General features: G+C 44.6%; 1 protein-coding gene and 1 long non-coding RNA gene across 2 annotated transcripts in view; both read right to left on the reverse strand.

Moving 5' to 3' along the window:
- LOC115457446 overlaps positions 1-25340 on the reverse strand; it is a 90312-nt gene that overhangs the window by 40488 nt on the left and 24484 nt on the right. The window contains exons 29-36 of the mRNA XM_030186861.1: positions 25111-25334; positions 24789-25004; positions 23315-23439; positions 22581-22671; positions 20826-20894; positions 18577-18679; positions 17919-17960; positions 7927-8006 (exon numbers count right to left, since the gene is read on the reverse strand). Of these exons, the coding sequence (XP_030042721.1) occupies positions 7927-8006; positions 17919-17960; positions 18577-18679; positions 20826-20894; positions 22581-22671; positions 23315-23439; positions 24789-25004; positions 25111-25334 (950 nt within the window). The remainder of the gene's footprint in view (positions 1-7926; positions 8007-17918; positions 17961-18576; positions 18680-20825; positions 20895-22580; positions 22672-23314; positions 23440-24788; positions 25005-25110; positions 25335-25340) is intronic.
- Positions 13003-14077, reverse strand: LOC115457696. The gene is made up of 2 exons (XR_003939991.1): positions 13724-14077; positions 13003-13105 (listed from the first exon to the last, which is right to left on the reverse strand). It is a non-coding gene; the product is annotated as an uncharacterized LOC115457696 (long non-coding RNA).

A 25340-nucleotide genomic window follows, 5' to 3' on the forward strand; every position in this document is an offset into this window, starting at 1 on the left:
GGTGAATACCTGGGTCAAATTCAGCTCACGGGAGTCAGTGTCTTAAAAATCACTGACCACTGCTAGCTGAATATTGGGGGGGGGGGGGGGGTAAATAACCTAGTTCTCATTTTTGCCCCTAAAGCTCACCAAAAAAAACCCTCCTGCCTTACTTTGTCTTGTTACTTGAATATTTTACTGCTGTAATTCTCTGTTGCTTATATGTACATAAGTATTGCCGTACTGAGAAAGACCAAAGGTCCATCAAGCCCAGCATCCTGTTTCCAACAGTGGCCAATCCAAGTCACAAATACCTGGCAAGATCCCCCCAAAAATACAAAACATTTTATACTGCTTATCCCAGAAATAGTGGATTTTCCCCAAGTCTATTTAATAATGACCTACAGACTTTTCCTTTAGGAAACCATCCAAACCTTTCTTTGATTTACTCCTACTGTACATCGCCATGAGTGAATCCCTTCAAAAAGGCGGTAAATAAATATCTGTTTTCATAGCCACCTGCGTCAGCACGGAGGGAACAAGGAAGGAGGCTAGTGCCAGGACATCCATGGATGCCACTGCTACCCTCTAGTCCTTTCTCTTCCGCATGTTAACAAGGTTTTGTGCCTGTGATTCATAAGGATAATATTGTTGTCCTGTTTGAAGTCCTCAGATTGCTCTGAAAGTCATCTTCATAGTGTCAGGGCAGAAATCAGCTCCTGCCAGTTTCCCAGGGTCTGGGGCTCCTTGTTCTCTATTTTACATTTCTTTTTCACATCAGGCTGTAAAAGTTTGGAGTAGCCTAGTCGTTAGAGCAGGGGACTTTGATCCTGGGGAACTGGGTTCGATTCCCACTGCAGCTCCTTGTGACTCTGAGGGAGTCACTTAACCCTCCATTGTCCCAGGTACAAATAAGGACCTGTATATACTATGTAAACCACAGAAAGGTGGGATATCAAGTCCCTTTAACAAGATTCCAGGCACAATGTCAAAGAGTAGCAACATTCCATGTAGAACCCCAAAGAGTAGCAAGATTCCGGAATCCCAAAGAATAAGGAGTGTAGAGGACATTGATCCTGGGGAACTGAGTTTGATTCCCACTGCAGCTCCTTGTGACTCTGGGCAAGTCACTTAACCCTCCATCGCCCCCCCGGTACAAAATAAGTACCTGAATATATGTAAACCGCTTTGAATGCAGTTGCAAAAAACCTCAGAAAGGCGGTATATCAAGTCCCATTCCTCCATTCTCCCCTCATTTCCATGTTAAATTAGAGCCTTCTTACCTTAGATTCTGAAAATTATTCAAGGCTTTTCTAAGCAGGAATTTTCTGACTTGTTTCTTCAGGGATGAATTTTCCCTTAAATGCTGAATGTATTGGAATTTGTGCTAAATCTTTTGGTAAAATGTGGAAAATAAGTCCCTCGTATTGTATCGTCCTATCCCTGCTCTGTGTAGTAATGATTTGTAATGAGCTCAGGTCCAAGTCTCCCTTTTCCTCTGGATCTGCCTCATGTGGGTTATTTTTTGGTGGGGTTTTTTTTTTTATGAAGAGATTCACCCAAGGTGGTGTACACAGGTACTGCTTAACATAAAACTTTTGTTAAGAACATAACAATAGTAATGCCCCTGTATAAGTCGTTGGTGAGGCCCCACCTGGAGTATTGTGTTCAGTTTTGGAGGCCGTATCTTGCTAGGGATGTAAAAAGAATTGAAGCGGTGCAAAGAAAAGCTACGAGAATGGTATAGGATTTGCGTTACAAGACGTATGAGGAGAGACTTGCTGACCTGAACATGTATACCCTGGAGGAAAGGAGAAACGGGTGATATGATACAGACATTCAAATATTTGAAAGGTATTAATCCGCAAACGAACCTTTTCCGTAGATGGGAAGGCGGTAGAACTAGAGGACATGATATGAGATTGAAGGGGGGCAGACTCAAGAAAATGTCAGGAAGTATTTTTTCACGGAGAGAGTGGTGGATACTTGGAATGCCCTCCCACGGGAGGTGGTGGAAATGAAAACGGTAACAGAATTCAAACACGCGTGGGATAAACATAAAGGAATCCTGTTCAGAAGGAATGGATCCTAAGGAGCTTAGCCGAGATTGGATGGCAGAGGCGGGGCTGGTGGTTGGGAAGAGGGGATAGTGCTGGGCAGACTTATACGGTCTGTGCCCTGAAGAGCATAGGTACAAATCAAAGTAGGGTATACACAAAAAGCAGCAAATATGAGTTATCTTGTTGGGCAGACTGGATGGACCGTGTAGGTCTTTTTCTGCCGTCATCTACTATGTTACTATGTAAAATGACCAAATAGAAACATAAATACAGTCAGAGGTAAAATTAAAGATGGCAAATTCAAACCTAATAATAGGACTAACCGGATGCAGTATCAGAAATATAAACATTAAACAGCACAAAACAATCATATAACAGAAATATGATATTTAATCACAATACAAATGAAACACCTTAACAGGCAACATATTAAAACAATTATATGACAAAGATAAACAGCAAAACTGCACAGTGCAAATGACACATTAAAACAATCAATTAACAGATATTTATTTATTTATTAGGATTTATTTACCACCTTTTTGAAGGAATTCACTCAAGGCGGTGTACAGTAAGCATAGATCAAACATGAGCAATAGGCAATTACAGCAGTAAAAATATTCAAAAACAATACAAAGTATGATACTCATAATGTCAATTCCATACAATGAAATGTCTTAATAAGAAGCCGAGAGGGGCAGGTGCAGCTGAGACATTTAGCTGGATGAGCTAGGAAGAACGAGTCATTGGGACAAATAGATGGGTGGCTGAACTGAAGGCAAATTATATGTACAGTTGGATAAGGTATGAGGAACTGGCCTAGGTTACAGGGGTGCAGCACGTTATATTCCCCTGAAGTAGGCTTTGTCGAAACGTCAGTCAGTGTTGGCGCCTTTTTGACATGCTCCAGTGATCTTTTTGGAGCTTTCTTAGAAGTGCAGGACTTTCACGGGACAGTATCCTGACTGTGGCTGCCATGAGGATGTCTCCCCACATGTGCATCGCTGTGAGAGTTAGCCGGGGTGGTATCACTCATTTTCTCACTTTGCCTGCACCGTTTCCACCTGAATATCGAATTAGAAGGCATTACGTTTATGGATAAGAACATAAGAGTAGCCAGACTGGGTCAGACCAGTGGTCCATCTAGCCCAGTATCCTGTCTTCCAAACAGTGGCCAAGCCAGGTCACAAGTACCTGGCAGAAACCCAAATAGTAGCAACATTCCAGAACCCCAAAGAGTAACAAGATTCCATGAAGAATCTCAAAGAGTAGCAACATTGTACCTGGCAGAAACCCAAATAATAGCAACATTCCAGAACCCCAAAGAGTAACAAGATTCCATGAAGAATCTCAAAGAGTAGCAAGATTCCGGAATCCCAAAGAGTAGCAAGATTCCAGAACCTCAAAGAGTAACAAGATTCCATGAAGAATCTCAAAGAGTAGCAACATTGTACCTGGCAGAAACCCAAATAGTAGCAACATTCCAGAACCTCAAAGAGTAACAAGATTCCATGAAGAATCTCAAAGAGTAGCAACATTCCGGAATCCCAAAGAGTAGCAAGATTCCGTGCAGAATCCCAAAGAGTAGTAAGATTCCAGAATCCCAAAGTCTACTACTGCTACTACTACTTATCATTTCTATGAAGAGACAGTCCCTGCTTGACAGAGCCTACGTAATTCTAAAGGTAAAGAGTTCCATAGAGAAGCAACTAAATACAAATCCCATACTACAAATCCCAGGGCAAGCAGTTGCTTCCCATGTCTGCCTCGATAGCAGACTATGGACATTTCCTCCAGGTACTTATCCAAACCTTTTTTAAACCCAGATACACTAGCTGCTGTTACCACATCCTCCGGCAAAGAGTTCCAGAGCTTAACTGGATATCATTACGACATTGCATTTTAAAACTCTTTATAGGAGTCATAGTTTGATCATGTTCCTTCCTCCTCCACATGTTTTTGGGAGAAATGTCTGAGACTGAAATGCATAAAGTACCTTTTGTATGTATGAAGATGAAGCCTGTTCCATACAGAAGGATTACTTGAGGATGCTGCCTATTCATCCTTATCTTTATGGCACTGGATAAAAGTTCCAGTGCCAGGTGATCCACTCGTGGTCTATCCGTACACTTTACTTGTACTGGTATTGTTGAGAAGGGATATGATAAGATTCGGAAATCATAGGTTAGTTGGAATGGTTGTTTAACCTGTCAAACATCAGTAAAACACATAACGACATGAAACAAAATGGGATATGTTGCATTTTCCATTTCACTGCGAACCAATGCCAATCCCTAACAAACCGAAAATGCCACAGGGCTGGATAAAGGTTGATGTGATCACAAAATGGTAACAGAGAAGTAGGATAGTACAAACCGGTGAGCATTAGCTCAATGGCGGGAAAGGTAATGGAGATGCTGCCGAAGGAAAGGATAGTTAACTTTCTATAATCCGATGAGCTACAAGATCTGAGGACTTGGCTTTACCGAAGGCAGGTTGTGTCGAATGGATCTGATTGATTTCTTTGACTAGGTTACAAAAGAACTGGATTGAGGGCTTGTGCTGGGTGTGGTCTACTTAGATTTCAGCAAAGCCTTTGATACTCTTCCTCATGAATAAATTGAGCAGCTTGAGGATGGGACCCGAGATGGCAAACTGACTGACTGATAGGTGGCAGAGGGTGGTGGTAAAAGGAATTCACGCCAAAGAAAGAAAGGTGTGGAGTTCCTCAGGGTTCTATCTGACAAAGTGGTGGCCAAGGCCAGGAGGAAGAGACACAACCAGCAGAAGAAAGGAGATAACGTCCCTGTGCAAGTCCTTAGTGGAGCACTGTGTTCAGTTCTGGAGGCTGTGTCTTGCCTAGGACATAAAAGGACTTGAAGCAGTGCAGAGGAAAGTGACCAAAATGGTAAGGGGTGTCTGCCAGAAGATGTATGAGAAGAGAGTTCTGGAGGAGAGAAAGGACGGGGGAGATACGATAGAGACACTTAAAACTAAACAACCTTTTCCAGAAATGGAGAGGCAATAGAACGAGAGGACATAAAATGAAGTTGAGGAGATAGTTTTCCACAGAGAGGGCAGTGGATGCCTGGAATGCTCTTCCAGGAGTGTGCCAAGCCCTCTAGGACCTTCACCCCTCCCATTGTGCTGTGATCACCACAGGGGGGACAATGGACAAGGTGTAATCTTTGTGCCCTGTGCAGCCGATACCACGCGCACAGCCCTTCCGACGGAACTGCGCTCTTACACGGGCAAATGGTGAGCTTGAAAACAGTGCCAGAATTGCAAACCCAAAGTGGGTGGGAGGCAGCACAGATTCACGGCTACAAATTCCCGCCGCCTTTCTGGGCAGACTGGGTGGGCCCTCATTTTACTACGTTACTGCGTTAAGGAGTTTTCTGCAGTTCACTGAGAAGATCCTGGGACTGAAGCATTTGCCTCTCAGTGTTTCGGGCAGCTTTAGTTTCTTTGCACTGAATCATTTTCTAGTTCTTGACGGAGTTGCCAGGCTTGTGCAATATGTCCATTGTATACTTATGCTTAAATTTCAGTGTGACAGATTATAGCTTTGTTGTGCAACAGCCTTTTAACTGAGTACAGCAACACTGTAGGGTTGGGCCACTGTGACTTAATTATACAGAATCATTATTTGCATTTGTAGCAAAAAGGTTCAAATAAATCTCAAATGATTGACCAAGACAGAGTTGAATACAGGGTGACACAAGCGATGGAAATGCGAACACAGAACCAGTGACCTCTAGGACTAGATAACTCAGGGGATGTCACCTCTAGGCAGGGCTTTTTTTGTGGGGGTACTGAGTACCGGCACCTTTTCCATTGGCTGCTAAAATTGACCCACGGACTCCAAGTTTTAATGAAAGAGCTCAGGCTCTGCACACCAATTCTGCCTTGTCATACATTCTGTGACCGGTTGCAGGGGGCTTGGCTATTGTGGGGTGGGTCCCTCAGTGATCACCTCACCCCTGAATGGTGGCCTGGCATTTCAGTACCAGCACCTTTTTTTGCTAGAAAAAAACACACTGCCTCTAGGACTGGAGAACTCAGGGGATGGGCTGGGCACAGGGACACAGAGCCTCTGGGAGGATTTAAGGGATCATTGAAGATTTTGATGTAACTGTAGTGTGAAGATGCCAAAGTTGATTTTTATTCTTTCCTACCGAAAGCAATGTGGAATTTTATATCAAAAGGCGTTGAGAATGGCTGTCTATCTATCTGTCTGGAGGCAAAATATTCTCCAAAAATTTAAGAGAATGGGATGAAACTTGGCAAAAGGCAAAAACCAATAAAAGCACACAGCAAGTTTGAAAATGGACTAAGTTGGGCCAGGGGTTCTAGAGAAATAAGACCCAAACCTAAGAAAAAAAAAAATGGCCCAATGCAGTTCTGTGGGAGAAACAGTTTCAGAAAATTTAATGGGATAGAATTTGACATGTGTGAAAAACTGATAAAAAGATATACCTGATTCAAAAATGAGCTAAACTCAGACCTTGGGCTCCAGAGAAAAGTACCTGTATATATACTATGTAAACTGCTTTGAATGTAGTTGCAAAAACCACAGAAAGGCAGTGTATCATTAACAAGATTCCAGGCACAATGTCAAAGAGTAGCAACATTCCATGTAGGACCCCAAAGAATAGCAAGATTCCGGAATCCCAAAGAGTAAGGAGTGGAGGAGTAGCCTAATGGTTAGTGCAGCAGCCTTTGATCCTGGGGAACTGGGTTCAATTCCCACTGCAGCTCCTTGTGACTCTGGGTAAGTCACTTAAACCCTCCATTGCCCCAAGTACAAATAAGTACCTGTATATACTACGTAAACTGCTTTGAATGTAGTTGCAAAAAACACAGAAAGGCAGTCTATCAAGTCCCATTTCCCTTTCCCTATTTGAGATTCTACGTGGAATGTTGCTAGTGGAGGAGTAGCCTAGTGGTTAGTGCAGTGGACGTTGATCCTGGGGAACTGGGTTCAATTCCCATTGCAAGCTCATTGTGACTCTGGGCAAGGAGCTGCAGTACACTTAGCAAAAAGTGCCCGGTACACCCCCTGCACCTCCCAGGTCCATACTCAGGTGCTAAAAGGTTACAGCAAGGTGGCGGAAGTCACTTAGCACCAATTATTGATATAGATACTTGTATTCCGCCAACTCCAAAAAGGTTCTAAGCGGACCACAAAATTCACTGATCCCTAGAATTTCTTTGGTGTCTGAGATCTGCTAATAGGGAATCCTGAATATTCACATGAATTGCCACTTGAGACTCATTCACTAGCTTCACTTTTTCACCTGTTCTCCACTTTGACATCTGAGGGACACCTCCTTCCATTTCTCTTTGGGATGACAGCCTTCATTTCCTCCTCCTCCTGTCCTTCAGGGACCACTTAGGCAACCAAATTTCTCAAATCACTTTTCTGCTCTTACGACATCAGTCCTAGAAACTGCCTTCAGGAAACGAGGGCTGAGCCAAAATTCTCCTTTCAGTAACACATGGAAAATTATAGCATTTTAAACTGCCAACTAGGGCCGCTATCAATCATTAATGTCACAGCCTCCTAGCAGGTTATACATGAAACTCTTCACAGGACAGATAAGGATCCAGGGAACACCCAGGAGCCAGCCAAAGATATGGATCTGCTCTGCTAAATCCTGGCTACTCTTGGTGTTCATGATGGACAGCCTCAACACCAGACTGCAGCCTAAATCCAACAGGGATTCAGGAACAGGCTTGAGATATAGAAGAACCAGGTTAGGGCCCAGAAGCAGGATGCAAGATCAGAGCTGGAAGGAGAAGCCCCAGTGACCAGCCGTGGACACAGATAGGCTGGGCACAAAGAGCTTCATGGCTGGGAATGAACCCATGCAATGCACCTCACCTCCAGGCTGAGGTTACCACAGGGCTCAGTGTCCAGCACTAACAGCCAGGACACTTCCAGGTGAGCAGCCAAAGAGCCTCCTGAGTGGACCCAACGGGGAATGACCCCATGCATCATACTGCACTTCACCCCCAGGCTGAGCTACCACAGGGCTCAGTGTCCAGGAGTAGAAGTGAGAATGTCAGTGGCTGTTACAGGACAAGGAGTTATTGCGCCTAGTTAGGGTACCAACCATTGGAACCAGAGCCTTCTTCTCTGTCTGGATGGTTTATGGTTAATAAACATTTACTATCGATTTGTCAGGAGCAGCACAGCCCAGCCTTAGAATTGCTGTTCTCTCTCAGTAGGGAAAGAGGGTTGGGATGTAGCTTGCTGAAGATGCGTATGAGGGCAACCAGAAAAAAAATCTGGTTCACATTTCTGTATAAGAGGAGCTGACAGAAAGTCTGGGAAAGAGCTGGAGAGGGGGACGGAACATGGAAACTCGAGTTATGTAAGGAAACCGTCCTAAGCCAGCCTTTACTGCAGGCTTCGTGTGGCACCTGCTCTTAATTCATACTCGTATCATGCCTCAAATGCTTTCTGAAATCAGTCATGTAATGAATCATAAAGAGATGACCTTTACTAACATAGAAACTGCCCAGAATGCAGGAAGAGCATTAACAGGCCTCTGGCAGTCCACCTCCCAGCTCACACTACGTCCTTCCTCAGTCCAGGGAGTGTCCTCACTCAGCCTGGGCCGAGAGCATCCACTGATTCACCAGACAAGCAAAGGTGGGGTCAAAGGCCATGTCACATCCCAAGGATTACTTGTGATGTAACTGAGGCCTAGCAAGGCTTCTGTGGTTTTGGGACGGAGATGCCCTAATTAAAAACAGACACACTGGCACAGTCTCTGCAATTCTAGGCCGTGATGTGGGAGGGAAGGTTGTGACACAGAGCCACGGCCATCAGATGGAAGACGGCTCCTGGCCTTTATCACTTCATCCATAACGATGATATGATAGAGGTCTATAAAACAATGAGTGGAGTGGAACGGGTAGACGTGAATCGTTTGTTTACTCTTTCCAAAAATACTAGGACTAGGGGGCATGCGATGAAGCTACTAAGTAGTACATTTTAAATAAAAATTATATGTTGAGTGACAAAATATTTTCTCCAATTTAACTCTGGAATTTGTTGCCAAAGAATGTGATAAAAGAAGTTAACTCTTTGGCATTATCTTAGCGGGGTTTAAAATAAGGTTTGGATAATTTCCTGAAAGAAAAGTCCATAAGCTGTTATTATTAAGATGGACTTGGGATAATGCACTGCTTATTTCTAGGACAAGCAACAGAAAATCTGTTTTACTCATTTGGGATCTTGCCAGATACTTGAGACCTGGCTTGGCCACTGGTGGAAACAGGATACTGGACTTGATGGACCTTCTGTATGGCAACACTTAGGTTCTTACATCTTACAAGTCTCTTTCAACTGAAAGGAAGCTCTGGAACGAGGGACCATAGGATGGAAGTGAAAGGGGGGTAGACTCAGGAGTAATATGAGGAAAAACTTCTTCACTGAGAGTGCTGAATTCGTGGAACGGACACAAAAATTGTATCTGAATTCAAGAGAGCTTGGGAGAAGAACATAGGAGTCTAAGGGGGAGGAAGGGATGGTAGACAGCATAGATGAGCAGATTGGACAGGCCATATAGTCCTTTTGGAATGGAGGAGCAGCCTAGTGGTTAGTGCAATGGACTTAAGCCATTGTGACATCACTGATGAGGTTGGTTCTTATTGGTGGAATGAGTGGAGGAGTAGCCTAGTGGTTAGTGCAGTGGACTTTGATCCTGGGGAACTGAGTTCGATTCCCACTGCAGCTCCTTGTGACTCTGGGCAAGTCACTTAACCCTCCATTGCCCCTGGTACAAAATAAGTACCTGAATATATGTAAACCGCTTTGAATGCAGTTGCAAAAACCACAGAAAGGCGGTATATAAGTCCCATTCCCTTTCCCTTTATCTACTTCTATTTTCTGTTTTATCTTTCTATACTCCAGCCATGAGATAATAGTCAGCTGTCACCAGTTTTCAGGCTGTTACACATCCCTGACTTGCAGGTACATGTTTTCATTCCTGGAAAAACAGGCTGGGGAACTCTGCTGGGACAGGTATAATTGTTCCCTGGATGCTTCTGGCCTTCTGCTCTTTCCCAGTCTTTAGACTTCATGACAGAAGCAGCAGGGAATCGGACATTTCCCTCCAGGATGTTTAGTTATGGGGTTTAAACACTGCACTCCTTTCTTTCCTCAACACCAGAGCCTGTGTGGATTCGGGGGTTTGTTTGGTCCCCTTTCTTTTCCAACACTAACACGTTCTGGGGATGCTGACCTCCCCCAGCGAGTGAATTTTTGGTTCTAACGGCCGCACAGAGAGCGACATGCAGGGCTGCGTTTCACAGCGGGGTTTGGGGTTCATGTGTATTCATACAGGGGTGCACCACTCTGTGATTTGTAAAGGACACCAACTAGGGGCTTATTTCAGTGTTGGTCACAATTTTAACCTAAAAGCCAGTCATTGTAAGTATATAAGTTTAATACAGCACACTGTCACCAGCGCTATACATTTCAGCCTAAACTAATGTATAAGTTTTCCAGAGAGTGGCTCCAGGAACTTGTCCAAACCTTTTTAAAACCCAGCTACATTAATCGCTGTTACCACGTCCTCCGGCAAACAGTTCCAGAACTTAACTACGCGTTGACTGAAACAAATATCTCCTCCTATTTGTAACTTGAGTGTCCCCTAGTCTTTGTACTTTTTGAAAGCGTGTACAATCGATTCACAGTTACCTGGTGTCTCCATTCAGGCTCCTGTAGACCTCTATCCTATTCCCCCACCCCTCCCCAGATGCAGAACCCTAACCTCGTTAGCCTTTACTCATCTGGATAATTTCAAAGCAACTCACTACCCAGAGCACCTTCAAACCCGGGGCCTTGGTCCTGACACTACCTGTGATTATCTTGGCTTCTATTCCCCATTCTGAGGGTATGAATGACAAGCAAGCTCTCAACTTACAGAAACCTCTGAAGAAAGGGCTGTGATTATAATCGAAGTTCACACTCAGAACCCATGTTAACAGCAAAGGGCAGATGAGTTGCCGGACTCTGAGTCCTAGCACTTAACAGTACATGACACTGGGCTCTTTAATCCCTACGTGGGAGTTTAAGTGCTCTTGGATTCTAGCTGTGTTCTCATAACCCCAGGGCAGAGGCTGAGTCAGGAGCAGGGAACAGGCAGCACAGGAAAAGCAGGAACAGGCAGAGTGGGAAACACTGCCCCAGTTTCTGCACTGAATAATCCACCTGGCTGATAGAAGCAGTATGCTATGTCAGAGGTAGGGAAAGATTTTAAAAGGTTTGTAATCACCAGGCTCCAGTTATGTTACCGAGGACAAGAGTCACAGATTCCTAACAACAGGTGTTCGCTCTGGCAGGGCTGTGTGTCATGTCCTGGTGAATTTCTTAATGTGCAGATAAATCCTCAACTCTACTAATATCTTTCTCCCTAAAATTGCCCTTGACACTGATTTAAGAGTAGCACCTGACCTGAGAACAGGTCCGGTAGCCCCAGCGCGATCTTCCTTAACCCCTGATTCCTGCGGTGGTGGATAGCACCCCTTCTGCCTGTCTCGTTTGGTGTGAGTTAACACTGCCTTTTTAAGCTGGTCATTGGAAAAGTCTGAGCGGTGGATAAGAGGTTTATGCTGATTATTCGGTTAGGTGCTCAGACTGGGCTTTCTGCTTTACGGGAACAGAGCCCTGGTTTTCTGGTGACCAGCCCCCTCTATGATTGCCATTCAGGGTCTCCATCCCATCCTGATCCCTGTAGCAGCCTCTGGTTATAAGGCCAGTGATGGTGATAGAGACAGACCTTCTTATCCTGTGAAGAGATGCCTCCTACACTGTCAGTAACGAGAGTTAGCATTTCAGTCTCCATGCAGCAGGTGGAAGCAGAGTGGCAGGACACGAGGAAACATGCAAAGAAATCCATGTGGTAATCTGTCTTTCAGACCTTAAGTATATATGTTTCATGCAGGTACCTACAGGATTTACAAGGTCCCACAATCCTGTTTTACAAGTATCCTTAAAGCAGCTGAGGATTTGTTTTTTTTTCTCTTGAGACAAACTTGGCTGTTAAATATTTATAAAAGATTTGGAAAAGAGAGCAGCGAGTGAGGCGATTAAGATTGCAGGGAACACAAAATTATTTGGTTGTTACATTTTGAGTGAATAGTGAGGAATTGTCAGAGGTCCTTGTGAGACGGGGGGGGGGGGGGTTACTAGGAGTCTGAATGGCAGCTGAAATTTAATGGGGACAAGGGTAAGGTGATGCACTTTGGAAAGAATAACCCAAATTATAGCTATATGATGCTAGATTCCACATTAGGGACGCACTCGAGGTTCAGGTTCATACTTCCCCCACTCCGACATTCCTTATCACTTCAACACACACATTCCTTCGTTCATACTTCCCACACACTTCATAGGGACTGTTGACGGCTGACTCCATACGAACATCATCGCAGCAGGATCTGAGAGGCTGGAAAAGTACTAAGTAGTTGGAGCTTGACACATTTGGACAATATGTTAATTTGGGTCAGCTTCTCCAGTTCTGCCAGACTCAGCATTCGTTGCATGAATTTACCCCGGTCGTCTGTAACGCTCCCACTTTGACTTCTTTTGGGGGTTGGGGCTCAAACAGTGACATCTCATGAATCCTATTGAGCCACCATTTCATAGCACGGCCTCTTCTCCCACCCAAAAACTGCAAAATCACTTTTTCTTTCACCTATACCAGGGCTATGTGTATAAAAATTGTACTTTTTCGCTTTGGGTACCCTTTGGAACTGGAGCAGTTCGCCAGCTCCTAGCAATAGGCTGGTGGTTTTCAACAGATTTATAAATGATCTGGAAATGCGAATAACAAGTGAAGTGATCAGATTTGCAGATGACACAAAATTATTCAAAGTTGTTAAAACATGAGCCGATTGTGAAGAATTGCAGGAGAACCTTGTAAAACTGGGGAAACTGGGCATCCAAGAAACAGAAGGAAATTTATTGTGGACAAGTGCAAAGTGATGCACATAGGGAGAAATAATCCAAACTTGAGGTACACAGCGCTCAGTTCTAGAGTCACTACCTGTAATAGAAGATTTAAAGGATTGCTTTTCAACCCTGCTTTGATCGATAATGAACTCTGAAATCTTCTGCCTTTGACCACAAGTAACTTATCTTCTGCATTCCAACTTGTTTTTGTATTTACAAGAAAAGACACAACTCTAATTAATTTGTTATGTGAAGGAGCTTGTTTTCGAGTTCAGACTGGCCACCTGGACTAGGAAACTTGTGACCACGTTCCCACAGTATGGCTTGTTTACCTAAAAATCCTGGTCTAAAAAGCACCTGGCTTTCGCTGTAACGGCCCCCCCCCCCCCAGCTGATGATAAGAGCCTGGATGATGTAAGGACCAGTGATGATTGCATGTAGAGTGTATTATTGCTTCTTTTCCTGGTCTAAGAACTCTTGGCGTTGCTTAGATGTAGAGACCAGTGACGTAATGGTTGTTTAGCTAATCTTTGTGTGTATATAGCTAATCATTGTATATGTCTTAACCATTGTATATATATCTTAATCAATGTAGAATTTAGCTCCTCTAATAAAGGTTTCATTTATCTAATACGAATCCAAAAGAATCCACGGTAATTACTGAGTAGTCTGTGTCAGTGAAGCAGGCTGTAAATCCATAGCAGTTCACTACCCAAGAAAGAATCTAGACGTCATTACTGACAATGTGTAGAAATCCTCTGCTTTTTTTAGGCCACTACACACCTAGCAAACAATATGTTAGGAAATCTTCAAATAGGAAAGGAGAATAAAACATAGAATAACATGGTGCTTCTGGAGCAATCCATGGTATTACTTCACCTTGAGTATTACACACTGGGTCAGAGCATAGGTCTACGATGGCCGTTATCCTGTTTCCAAGGAGTGGCCAATCCAGATCACAAGTACCTGACAGAATCTCAGACAGAGCAGCACGATTACAGGCAGAGTCCGTAGAAATAAAACAAAATAAAACATGGAAAAGAAAATAAGATGATACCTTTTTTATTGGACATAACTTAATACATTTCTTGATTAGCTTTCGAAGGCTGCCTTTCTTCGTCAGATCGGAAATAAGCAAATGTTGGTAGATGACAGTATATATAAGTGAAACATCAAAGCGATGGCTATATACAAACATCCATATACAAGAAACCCACAGACAAATGCAGCTACCTCCACAGCTCCAGATTCCACCCTTCGCATACAAAAAGATCCATTATTTACAGCCAAACCACAAGATAGCACCGTATCTGCTCTGACCCAGGGGACAGAGACAGACACCTTGAAATCCTGACTGCATCCTTCGAACAGAAAGGCTACAACCCCAAAATAATATCCAAGAATATTGCCTCCTCCCTCAAAACACCCAGGGAAAACCTGCTACGGTACAAAGGAAAAAAAAAGCCTCAGACATAATCCCCCCTTATAGTGACATACAACCCAGAGCTGGAAAAATTAAGAAAAATCATAAAAGATCAGCAGTCTCTATTCCAGGAGGATGAATTACTGAAAGAGATATTCCCATCCTCACCAGTGCTGGCCTTCCGACAGCCACCCAACTTAAAACACAAGCTAATTAGAAGTAAGCTCCCAACACAGACTCAAAAAGAAAAGAATGGCACACATCCTTGCAATATATCCAGCTGCAAACTATGCCAAAACATTTCACAGGACCCCACGGTTATTCACAGAGGAAAAATATTCAACATAAAGGAATCTTTCACGTGCTCATCTTCCAATGTGGTATATATCATTCAGTGTAAAAAACGCAACGAAGGCTGCTACATTGGAGAAACAAGTCAGATGCTAAAGAAGAGATTTAATTTACACAGACACCATATGAAAAATGCTAGTACCAATCAGGATGTCACGCCTGTGGGGCAGCAGTTTACAAAACCAGAACACTGTACCAGTGATTTCATTGTAAGAATCCTGAAAGGGAACTTTAAAACAATACAGGAACGTAAGACCTTTGAAGTCAGAATGATTAAATATTCTGACACCCACCAGACAGGACTTAACAAAGATCTGGGCTTTCTAGCCCATTATAAACCATAACATTGTACTGCTTTGTCACCCTCCTATCTCCATGCATATCTCCCTGTCCCTCATCCACCCGATTTTTCCTGTCTCACCTATCCACCCCCAGACTGTCACTGAATGCTTTGATGTCTCACTTATATATACTGTCATCTACCAAGATTTGCTTACAGTATTTCCGATCTGAAGAAGATGGGCAACCTTCGAAAGCTAATCAAGAAATGTACTGTTATGTCCAATAAAAAAGGTATGATTTTATTTTATTTTCCATGTTTTATTTTGTTTTATTTCTATTGATAACCTTTAAAAGTGGACTAACATGGCTACCACACCTCTCTACTCAGGCAGAATCCCAAAGAATAGCAAAATTCCCGGCAGAATCTCACAGAATCACTCATGAAAAAAAGGGGAACAATTACAAAAAAATATATATACTGATGTCCCTCAGTGAATTATACGATTTCAGAAATAGGAACAAAAGAAACTGAGATGTGGAGAGAATTAAAAAGAAAAAAAAAGAGGAGAAAAGGAACCAGAGGCCTCAGATATAATCCTGACCAGGCTACAAGTTCTCTAATAGCACTCAGCTATTTCAAACCCTTGAGTCTCTTGAGTGACGTCGATCGTTTGCCAAAGCAGAACCAAAACCTCTGTATACAGAGGGATTACGATAGTCTTTGATTTATTCTCTATTCCTTTCCTGATAATTCCTAACTTTCTATTTGCTTTTTTAGCTGCCACTGCACACTGACCAGAAGATTTTAACATGTTGTCCATGACAATCCCTAAATCCTAACTCCTAAAGTGGAACCTGCCATCATGTAACTATAATTTGGGTTACTCTTCACTTTGCATTTGTCCACATTAAATTTCATCTGCCGTTTGGATGCTCAGTCTTCCAAGGTCCACCTGTAATTTCTTGCAGTCGTATGTGATTTAAAAACAAAGCTGTAGCTAAAACTAGACAGAAGGGTTACCAAAATGATAAAGAGAAAGAGGCTAGGGTTGTTCCACTTGGAGGAGAGACAGCTGAGGGGAGATCTGATAGAGGTCTATAAAATCCTGGGTGCATATATCTACAATTTCAAAAAGTACAAGAACTAGGGGGCATCAATTTTTCACTAAGATACTGCAGCATGGCAATAGCTGACAATTCTCAGGATGTGTTCTTTCCAGTGCTGACTCTGTCCATTGTTGGGGAGCTAAGAGGGTCGTCTGACAGTAATAAGATTGAGGAGGAAAACTTGCTCTTTTCATTTCATTTATTGATTTTGGTTCGGCAGGAACTGTTGTACACAGAGCAGGCAGGAGTGATGGGACAGTCCCAGTGAGGAAACGAGCACTGAAGGGCAGGGTGAGAACTTGAAGTGATGTCGTCACAGTAAAGAAGAGTTGTCTTCTGGGGGGGGGGGGGGGGGGGGGGGGGGTGTCGCCTGAGGATCTCCACACGGTCCTGGGTTTCAGCGCAGGTTTCCCTTTGAAGAATCTGAAGAGGAAAAAAATCCCCCAGGAAAAGGAGCGAGTCTCACAGATCAGCCATTTCTCGCATGTGGTCTGTGTCTGTGTGTCTCTCTCTCACTCCACCTGTCCCCTCTCTGAATGCCTCTCTGGGGGCAGTGTCTACAGATGGGTTAGTTTTGCACTTATGTTGATCTAAGTCATCTTGGGTCAGGTATGATCTCAGTGTCCCAGAGTTATTGCTAACGCTCATCTCATTATTCGCATTGCGCCGAAGAGACCTTCCTACTGGCGCTCATAAGCTGTAATATGTATTGGGGAGGGGGGAAGTTCTTTTCAATGTGGCCAGTGGCAGCCTACACAAGTGGGAATGATTCCTGTATCTTTCTGTCACTTTTTCTTGGTCTCTGCTGAATTTCTTGATACCTGTCTGTATATGTAGAGTGCTTAACTGACCGTGAGTGTGTACGTTTCCGTGTTTTCTGGTGTGGGCGTGTGTGTACATATCCAGTGCCTGATTGACTGGGAGTGTGTATGTGTTTCCGTGTGCTCTTGTGGGGTGTGGGCTGTGTGTGTGTCTGTCATATAGGGGGGGGGGGGGGATTTTACATACGGCGCCTAAGAAATCTGCGCAGTAAACATTTCCGCTTAGGCGTATTCTATAAGCAACTCTTAGAGTTACAGGGGGTGTGTATAGAATATGCCTATGTGGACCTAACTGTTAACTAAAACTACTGCAAATCATTTACACCAACGAAAACCTGACCAAATCCCTTCACGTAAATATACGCGAACTGGGTCATATTCTGCAACAATGGCTGTAAATTTTGGACCACCCACGAAACGCCCATTTCCCCGCCGTCCATAACGACACCCCCTTTTTGCCCGCACGCATTATTATTTAGGTGTACTGCGTTACAGAATACGCTTAGGGATCTGTGTGCGTAAATTGTAATCAATGCAAATAAGTGCTTATTATTGCTTGTTAAATGCTGTTAACAACACTGAATAGCTTGGTATAGAATCCGCCTGGATTTCTGCACGGAATATAGACTCCGGGGGATAGTGCATAATTGACTGGGAGCGGGTATATGTTTCCGTGTACTCTTGTGTGTGTGTGTGGGGGGGGGGGGGGGGGTTCATCATCTGTCTATGTATGTTTCCACAGATGTGAGTGTATGATCCATGATTACGTTTACATATATGTCCATAGAGGGCAAGGGATCTGTTTGTATGTTTGTATGAATTTCCATGTGTTTTTCTGTGACGGGTGTAATGTGCATATGTCCTGTTTTCAGGAGAGAAGGTGTATAGAGTGTGATTTTTGTGGGTGTGTCTTCATTTCATACCTGTGCTGCAGGGGGCGCTGTACTCCGCTATTGCAAATTCCTCTGAAATGGAAAAACATATGACAGAGAAGTCATGAGAGATGTCACAGAAGTGGTAAAATCCCCTCCGAGCAGAGAGATGGGGGGGTGGCCTCTGCTCCCCAGAGATGGATAGTACTGAAAGTCCATACAAGCAGGGTCTATCCTAGACTGCAGGCAGCGACTGCAATAATTATTCACATAAAGGGAGCTTCTGCATCACTTCATGGCCTCTCTCTGAGCGAACAGCGCAGGAGAGAGACCAGTGGCGTTCCTTGGTCGGCTGGCATTCGGGACGGATCACCGTTATGCACCCCCCCTGGGGTGCAGCATCGTCCTTCCCCCCCAGGTGCAGCACGATTCGTCCGTCCCCCCAGGTGCATTCTTCTTACTTGCCGGGGTGCTGGGAGCAGCCTCACGGCTGTCTGCTCCACTGGTTCCCTGCTCCCTTTGCCCCGGAACAGGAATTAACAGCAGAGGGAGCAGGGAACCAGCAGAGCCAACAGCTGCGTGGCTGCTTCCTGCAGTGTGCATCCGGGGAGGACCGCCCCCACCAACCCGACCTCGGTATATCACTGACAGAGACGTGACACAGGCAGAGATGTAGAGGGGAAACAGCGGCAGGTGATGTTTCACTCACCGGTTTCGTAGTAATCGTAAACTTTCACGATGGCTGGCCTCAGGTTGCTGACTGGGATGTCCTGCTCTACTGAGAATTTGAAACTGATTGTCTCATTTGTGACCTGGGGAAGAGAAAAAAAAACCCACCAATGTAGACATGACTTCAGGGAACTGAATAATTCCACTACCTGGGCGCTCAGGGGACGAAAAAAGGCTTTAAAACATTTTCCAGATTATCCTTGTATATTAAAAATGGAATTAAATGGGCTGAAGCATCGAACTGCACCAGAATGGCCAACAGGTGGCAGTATTACACCACAGAGAACATTAATGGGGGGGGGGGGAGGGGTGTAAGGGACACCTTGTTATAAAGGTTAGCAGTTCATCCATCGCTGACCCCTGTTAAAATTTCAACTCATTTTAAGTTATAAAAACAAAACAGTTTGTTAAAGGGAATTTTGGTTCCATTTTAGAAACATCTCCACGTGGACATTTACAAATGTAGCCACGTACTGATGCAAACAGCCATTTCAGAAAGATGTTACCTTGGTGTGTGGAGAGATTTAAAGAGCTGAAAAACTGAACGTGCATTTTCACTGTAGTGCAACAGATTTCCACGCTGGCTTTTGCAACTGCTCTGAGACGTCCAAGTGCCAGCTACCTGCTCATTTGGATCTGGGGTTTGTACCAGTTCTTCCCCTCCCTCTGTGCCGTCTTAGCACCAGCTCAAAAATCCAGTGAAAAGGCTTCTTCCGCTCAGTTGCTTAACACAGCCTTTCTTACACGTGTGGCTTTGTCAAAACCTAGCACACAGATGCATGAGAGGCAGCAAACACCCACGTATTTTATTTATTTCGCACTCGACAGCCACACAAAAAATACAGCAAAGAAAATGTTCTACTCAATGTGGAAACTTAAAAGAATTAAACCTTTCTTCCCAAGGGAAATATTCCGCAGCCTGGTACAATCATTGGTACTAAGCCACCTAGATTACTGTAACGCCGTCTATGCCGGATGCAAAGAACAAATCATTAAGAAACTCCAAACTGCACAAAACACAGCAGCCAGACTCATTTTGGAAAAACAAAATACGAAAGTGCCTTCGAAAGCGCCAAACCTCTAAGAGAAAAACTACACTGGATCTACATGTCAGACCTCATAGACTTGCCAAGTAGGAACACAAAAAGATCAGCACGCACATTCATGAATGTTCAGTACCCCAATTGCAGAGGACTTAAATATAAATCCACGTATGCATCCAGCTTCTCCTACATAAGCGCGCAACTGTGGAACGCACTACCAAAGGCCATAAAAACAATGCACGACCTGACGATCTTCCGTAAACCACTGAAAACCAACCTGTTCAAGAAGGCATACCATAATGATCCATCCTAAATACTAGACATTTAGACAAATCTGAACGCTTACACTTGACTGATACCGTCGCTACCAGTGAAAAGCACGCAATCCACGCACTACCACTTTATTTCTCATACCAAAAATGAACTTGCTATAGTTATTACTCACTCTATCATTCAGGAACTTCAATGTAACACCACTTTGTACTCGACTTTCCCACTTATAAACCTTAATTGCAATACTATTTGTAATTTCTATCCGGAAATGGCGATCGCCATTATGGCAGAATGTAAGCCACATTGAGCCTGCAAATTGGTGGGAAAATGTGGGATACAAATGCAACAAATAAGTAAATATTATTTATTTATTAGGATTTATTTACTGTCTTTTTGAAGGAATTCACTCAAGGCGGTGTAAGAAAGAATAAATCAAACATGAGCAGTAAAAATATTCAAATAACAATACAAAGTATGGCATAGTATACTACTTACAATGTCAACACAACACGTGATAGAACATTTTAATTGACAGTGTAGGGTACAAGCAAAGATGGAACATACAGGTAGGTAAGAGAGTAAGAGGAGTTAGAAAGTAAGGTGCCTAATTTAAAGAAAGTTGCATGTGAGGTCAGAGCTGGTTTAATATTATCTCAGCTAGGGTAGGAGTGAGATCAGCAGTACGTATGTAGTGAGACCAGCGGTTACATGCATGTGTTAAGGCCGCTGATGCTGCTGTCTTTTGAACATGCTTTTTTCTGAAACAGCCACACACACGCGCATGTACTTGCTGGCAACCTCGTATGTCTTTTGCAAAAGGCACTTCATCTGTAAAATCACAGGGAAATTGTGAAACTCCCTGCCCATGTAGAGCCTGTGTGCAGAACGGGGCATCGTGCATGTTAAATCTCACCTGTTCCAAGTAGATGATGGCGCTGTTGGGTTTCGACTCTGTCCGGGCAATACCAGGCAGATATGAGAGCTGAAGGACAGGAGAGAAGATAGTTAAACACACAGTAATAATTCAGGGGATGACGTCAGCTTAGAAACAAACAGGCCAGAAGCAGCGTATTAAAAGCTGCTGTTTTTAATCGAGCTCCTGAGGGGGGGGGGGGGGGTTCAATGGGAATGGAGTGGGAGATGGGTTTGTATTTCTTGCGTTCTTTATTTGTTTGTTTCTTCACAGTTTTTTATATGTAGACAATAAAACACAATACATAATTAGATTGTTCTCGCTATACACACATCTCACCAATTACTTTTAGAATAAACCGTAAATTGGCCTCTTTGGCGTTCAGAGTTTTGAATTTCAGTGACACAAAGGTAAGCAAGCACGAAGGGTAGATCGTGGGGTTCCCCAGGGGTCTGTGCTGGAATCGCTGCTTTTTAACATATTTATAAAATGATCTAGAGATGGGAGTAACTAGTGAGGTAATTAAATTTGCCGCTGACACAAAAGTTATTCAAAGTTGTTAAATCGCAAGAGCATTTGTGAAAAATTGCAAGATGACCTTACGAGATTAGGAGACCTGGGCATCCAAATAGCAGATGACGTTTAATGTGAGCAAGTGCAAAGCGATGCATGCGGGGAAAAGTTGTATAGGTAAACAATGAAAGCGTATGTATAACGGAGTAAAACGATCAAACGTTTTGGCATATCCTAACATTCTAATCGCTGCTTCCGAAAGCAGGGTTAGGACACATGAAATGGGTCGAATTTAAATAAGCTAATTTTTCAACCGGCCTGTAATTCTCCACTTTTCCAACATTTAAAGCAAAGCCCATGATTTGGTGATATTTACAAATGAGGGAGTTAAAGTGACTCGCTACAAGTTGGGTTTTTTTTTTTTGTAGAAGCATCTGCTAACTGTAATTAATAAAATATTTCTGGTTCCACCATCCCTGAAGGAAAGCGCAGCCCTTACTGCGACATCTTCCTACGCCGACATCAAAAAAATTATTCCTGCAAGGCCACCAGCACGTCCTTCAGTGAATGGCTTCGTTCAGGGGCAGTGGAATGTCTGTTCCCTTGGGAGGGGCCAAGCAAACCAAGCTCTGTCCCTGCCCCCCCCCCCCATCTCCCTGGTTGCTGACGCAGTGTGAGCAGGTCCATGGCCTGTTGCCCACATCGTTCCCCTGCCTGTGGGTTCCTCCCCAGAATTTCTTATTTCTTTAAGGTTTGGTAATAAGTGATTCAAGCTTGTCGGAAGACTCTCTTATGGTGTAAGAGTGCTGCCTCTTAGAACTTCAGGCAGGCAGACACGTTCCTCAAGCTCACCTTCCACAGGTACAACTAATATTGTAGCATATCAGTTTTACATCATGCCCCTGACCCAAACAATTTACAGTCTGAATGGATATACAAGGCAATGGGAGACTTGCCCAGAAAGAGGGCTTCATCCCCTGGTGACCAGCCCATTGCTCCAACCCAGGGGTGTCCCACCTTGGCCCTTGAGGGCAAGAACCCAGTCGGGTATTCATGAGATCTATTTACATATAACAGAGGCAGTGTATGCAAGTAGATCTCATGAATGTTTATTGGGGAAATCCTGAAACCTCAACTGGACCGAGGTTGGATACCCCTGCCCTAACCATGAGTCAATTTCCTCTTATAGAAGAAGAGGCATGTCCTGTAAATCACATTTAGGAGACTCAGTGGAAGACTCACACTTCTGACAGACGTCTTGACCGGCATGTATCCCGACGGCATCTTTACGTCCACAATGGCCATGTTAGAGGACGGACGAGGCCCTACATAGCTGGAGGAGAGACAGGAGAGAGACTGTGTAAGAACCTCCCTCGCTTAGAGAAGATATAGATTTAATAACTCAACTTTCAAAACCAGAGCCCAGTTCAGATCCAGTAAGCACTTCCTGCTCTTACAGAGCTCACAGTCCGGGTGAGATTCACCACACGTCGTTTAATGCAGGTCCCATTGCATATAATACGTGTTACCATACAGCTGTATGTGAACCAACAGAGAGTGAAGTTCACTTGTCCAAGGTCACAAGGAGAAAGAATCCTCCCGTCACTGGTTCTCAGCCTGCTGCTTGGACCACTAAGCAAAGGCGGTATAGCAGTGGCGTAGCTACATGGGCACCACGGGGGCCTGGGCCCCCCCCCCCCTTCAAATTTCCTCTGGGCCCTACTCTTTTTAAAGGTTTGAGTCTTAGTCTAGCAACGCAAGGATTATACTAGAGAAAGAAGTGCTCGGTTGTATCAGACAAGAGTGTCGGAGGAGTTAAGTGTCTTCTGCAGGTCTCTAGAACTCTGGAGTTCCGACCCGATTGTTAGTTAACTAAACTCCTCTTTGGGGCCCATTAGACTGTATGAGAGGACCGAGCCCGCTGGTGCTTTATTTGAGGTTTCACTGCATCCCCCGGGTGACTGAGATACTCTTACCTGGTGTTAATGAGCACCTCAAACTGCTGATGAGAAGTCTGACTGCAGCTGCTTGGGTTGGTCACGACATGCAGGGTAAAGGGGGCATCTCCCTCTGGAGGGGGCAGATTGTATTTCAGTGTCACCTGCAACACATCAGCAGAGAGATGAACAGTAATGTGGAGGGGGATCCTCAAACAATACAGACTGGGAAAGTTAAATAAAAACACAGAAAAACAAAAATAAATGCATATATAAACTAGAAAAAATGAAACATTTTACTATAATAACATATTTCTCTATGATCTTTCAGGTGCTTATACCCCCTTCCCCAGGTCAAAACACAGTGAGCAAAAGTCATTTCCAGAAAATATAAAGTGAATCCCTATCTCACTACTACACCAATAACTCTCTTGACTATGACTTTAGTGTACAATTCCCACACAGCAACTGTGCACCATGAAGCTGAGAGCCAATGAGGTTGGAAGGGAAGTCCTGCCTCTCTCCTTCATCAGAGCTCCATGGGGGGGTCAACCTTCTGAGCGGGAGATTTAGGGCCCACCCATAACTCCGCCCAACCCAACCCTAGCTCCGCTCCACTCCAGCCAGACCCACCCACTGCTGTGCCCCGGCACACAGCGATTTGCAGCCAGGGGCACCAGAAGTAGCCTCCCTTTCCAGCGACAGCTCCCACGGGGCCAGGGGCAACAGGAGATGATGCTTTATGAAGGGACTAGTAAAAGAGGCCCGTTTCCAACAGAAAGGAAAAGGGCGCTAGCAAGGTTCCAGGGCCCCCTCCCTCCCTCCCTCCCTCCTCCGAGTTCCAGCCCCCCTCTCCTCCGAGTTCCATGCCCCCCCTACCTACCTCCCTCCCTCCCTCCCTCAGAGTTCCATGCCCCCCCTACCTGCCACCTTAACTCTCCTTCGAGTTCCAGGACCCCCTCTCCCCCCTCCTGTTGCTGGCGGACCAGGAAGTAAAACGTTTTAAAGAACAGCCAGCACTTACGAAGCGGAGGAGCAGCCGCACAAGTCCTGCTTGCACTCTGAGGCCACAGAGAGAGAGAAAGGGAGCGAGGCTAGGGGCGGTGGAACTCGGAGGAGAGGGAGGCCGTGGAACTTGGACGCGAGTGGAAGGAGGGAGGGAGGGAGGTAGGGGGTCATGGAACTCAGAGTGGTGATTCTGTACTCGCCAACACACAATAAACAACCTCCTCAACCCACACACAAACAATGAACAACCTCCTCAACCAACACATACACCCACACACACACTTAAATGGATGTAGATACACAAATCTCAGCACTACACACCAAAGCTACAAAATACTATTGACACAAACATCCCCCCCCCCCCCCCACCTATGTATTTAAATACACCCATACATCTACATCACTCGAAATCCCCCTTTGGGGTTGTCCATATCCTGTAACTCAGCCATACATCTCCTTGTATAGACCGTTCATCCCCTGTGCTTCCCCACACTGAGCCCCTCACCTGCATGTGGGTACAGCCTTCACCTTTGACCTCCACCGTGTAGTCCCCAGGGACATCAGGTAGGGGGCCCCGCTGCAGGAGCAGTCGGTTTGCATCATCCACATGGTACTGGGCCTGGAACCCGCTCTCCGAGCGGACGGTGATAGTACTGTCGCTGTTCTTCTTGTAGGTGACAGTACTGAACTTTGCCAGGGCTTGAAGGGCAACAACTGTGTCCTGGGATTAAGGGAAGGGACAAAGGAAAGGAAGATCAGACAGAAAGGTGGGCGTGGAATAGAGGGAAATGGGAAAGATTTCTGGACCCCAGCCTGCATCACCTCACCTGAGTGGAAGAGAAGCCCCCGGATGGGTTTTGCTGACGGATGATCCATTTCACAATCATGGAACTTAGCTGTAAGTCTGCCGGAGACATAGGTTGATGGGTCACAACAGCCAGCAACATGTAAGATGTCATCTCAATTTCCGCAGAGGGAGCATGGCTGGGAAAGAATGGGTTGGAGTTCTGCTCCTGAAGCTTCCCAGAGCGTTGCCAGTGCATGGTGTCTCCTGCAA

The sequence above is a fragment of the Microcaecilia unicolor genome, chromosome 14 (genome assembly GCF_901765095.1).
Source record: "Microcaecilia unicolor chromosome 14, aMicUni1.1, whole genome shotgun sequence".
In the NCBI taxonomy this organism is placed as follows: Eukaryota; Metazoa; Chordata; class Amphibia; order Gymnophiona; family Siphonopidae; genus Microcaecilia; species Microcaecilia unicolor.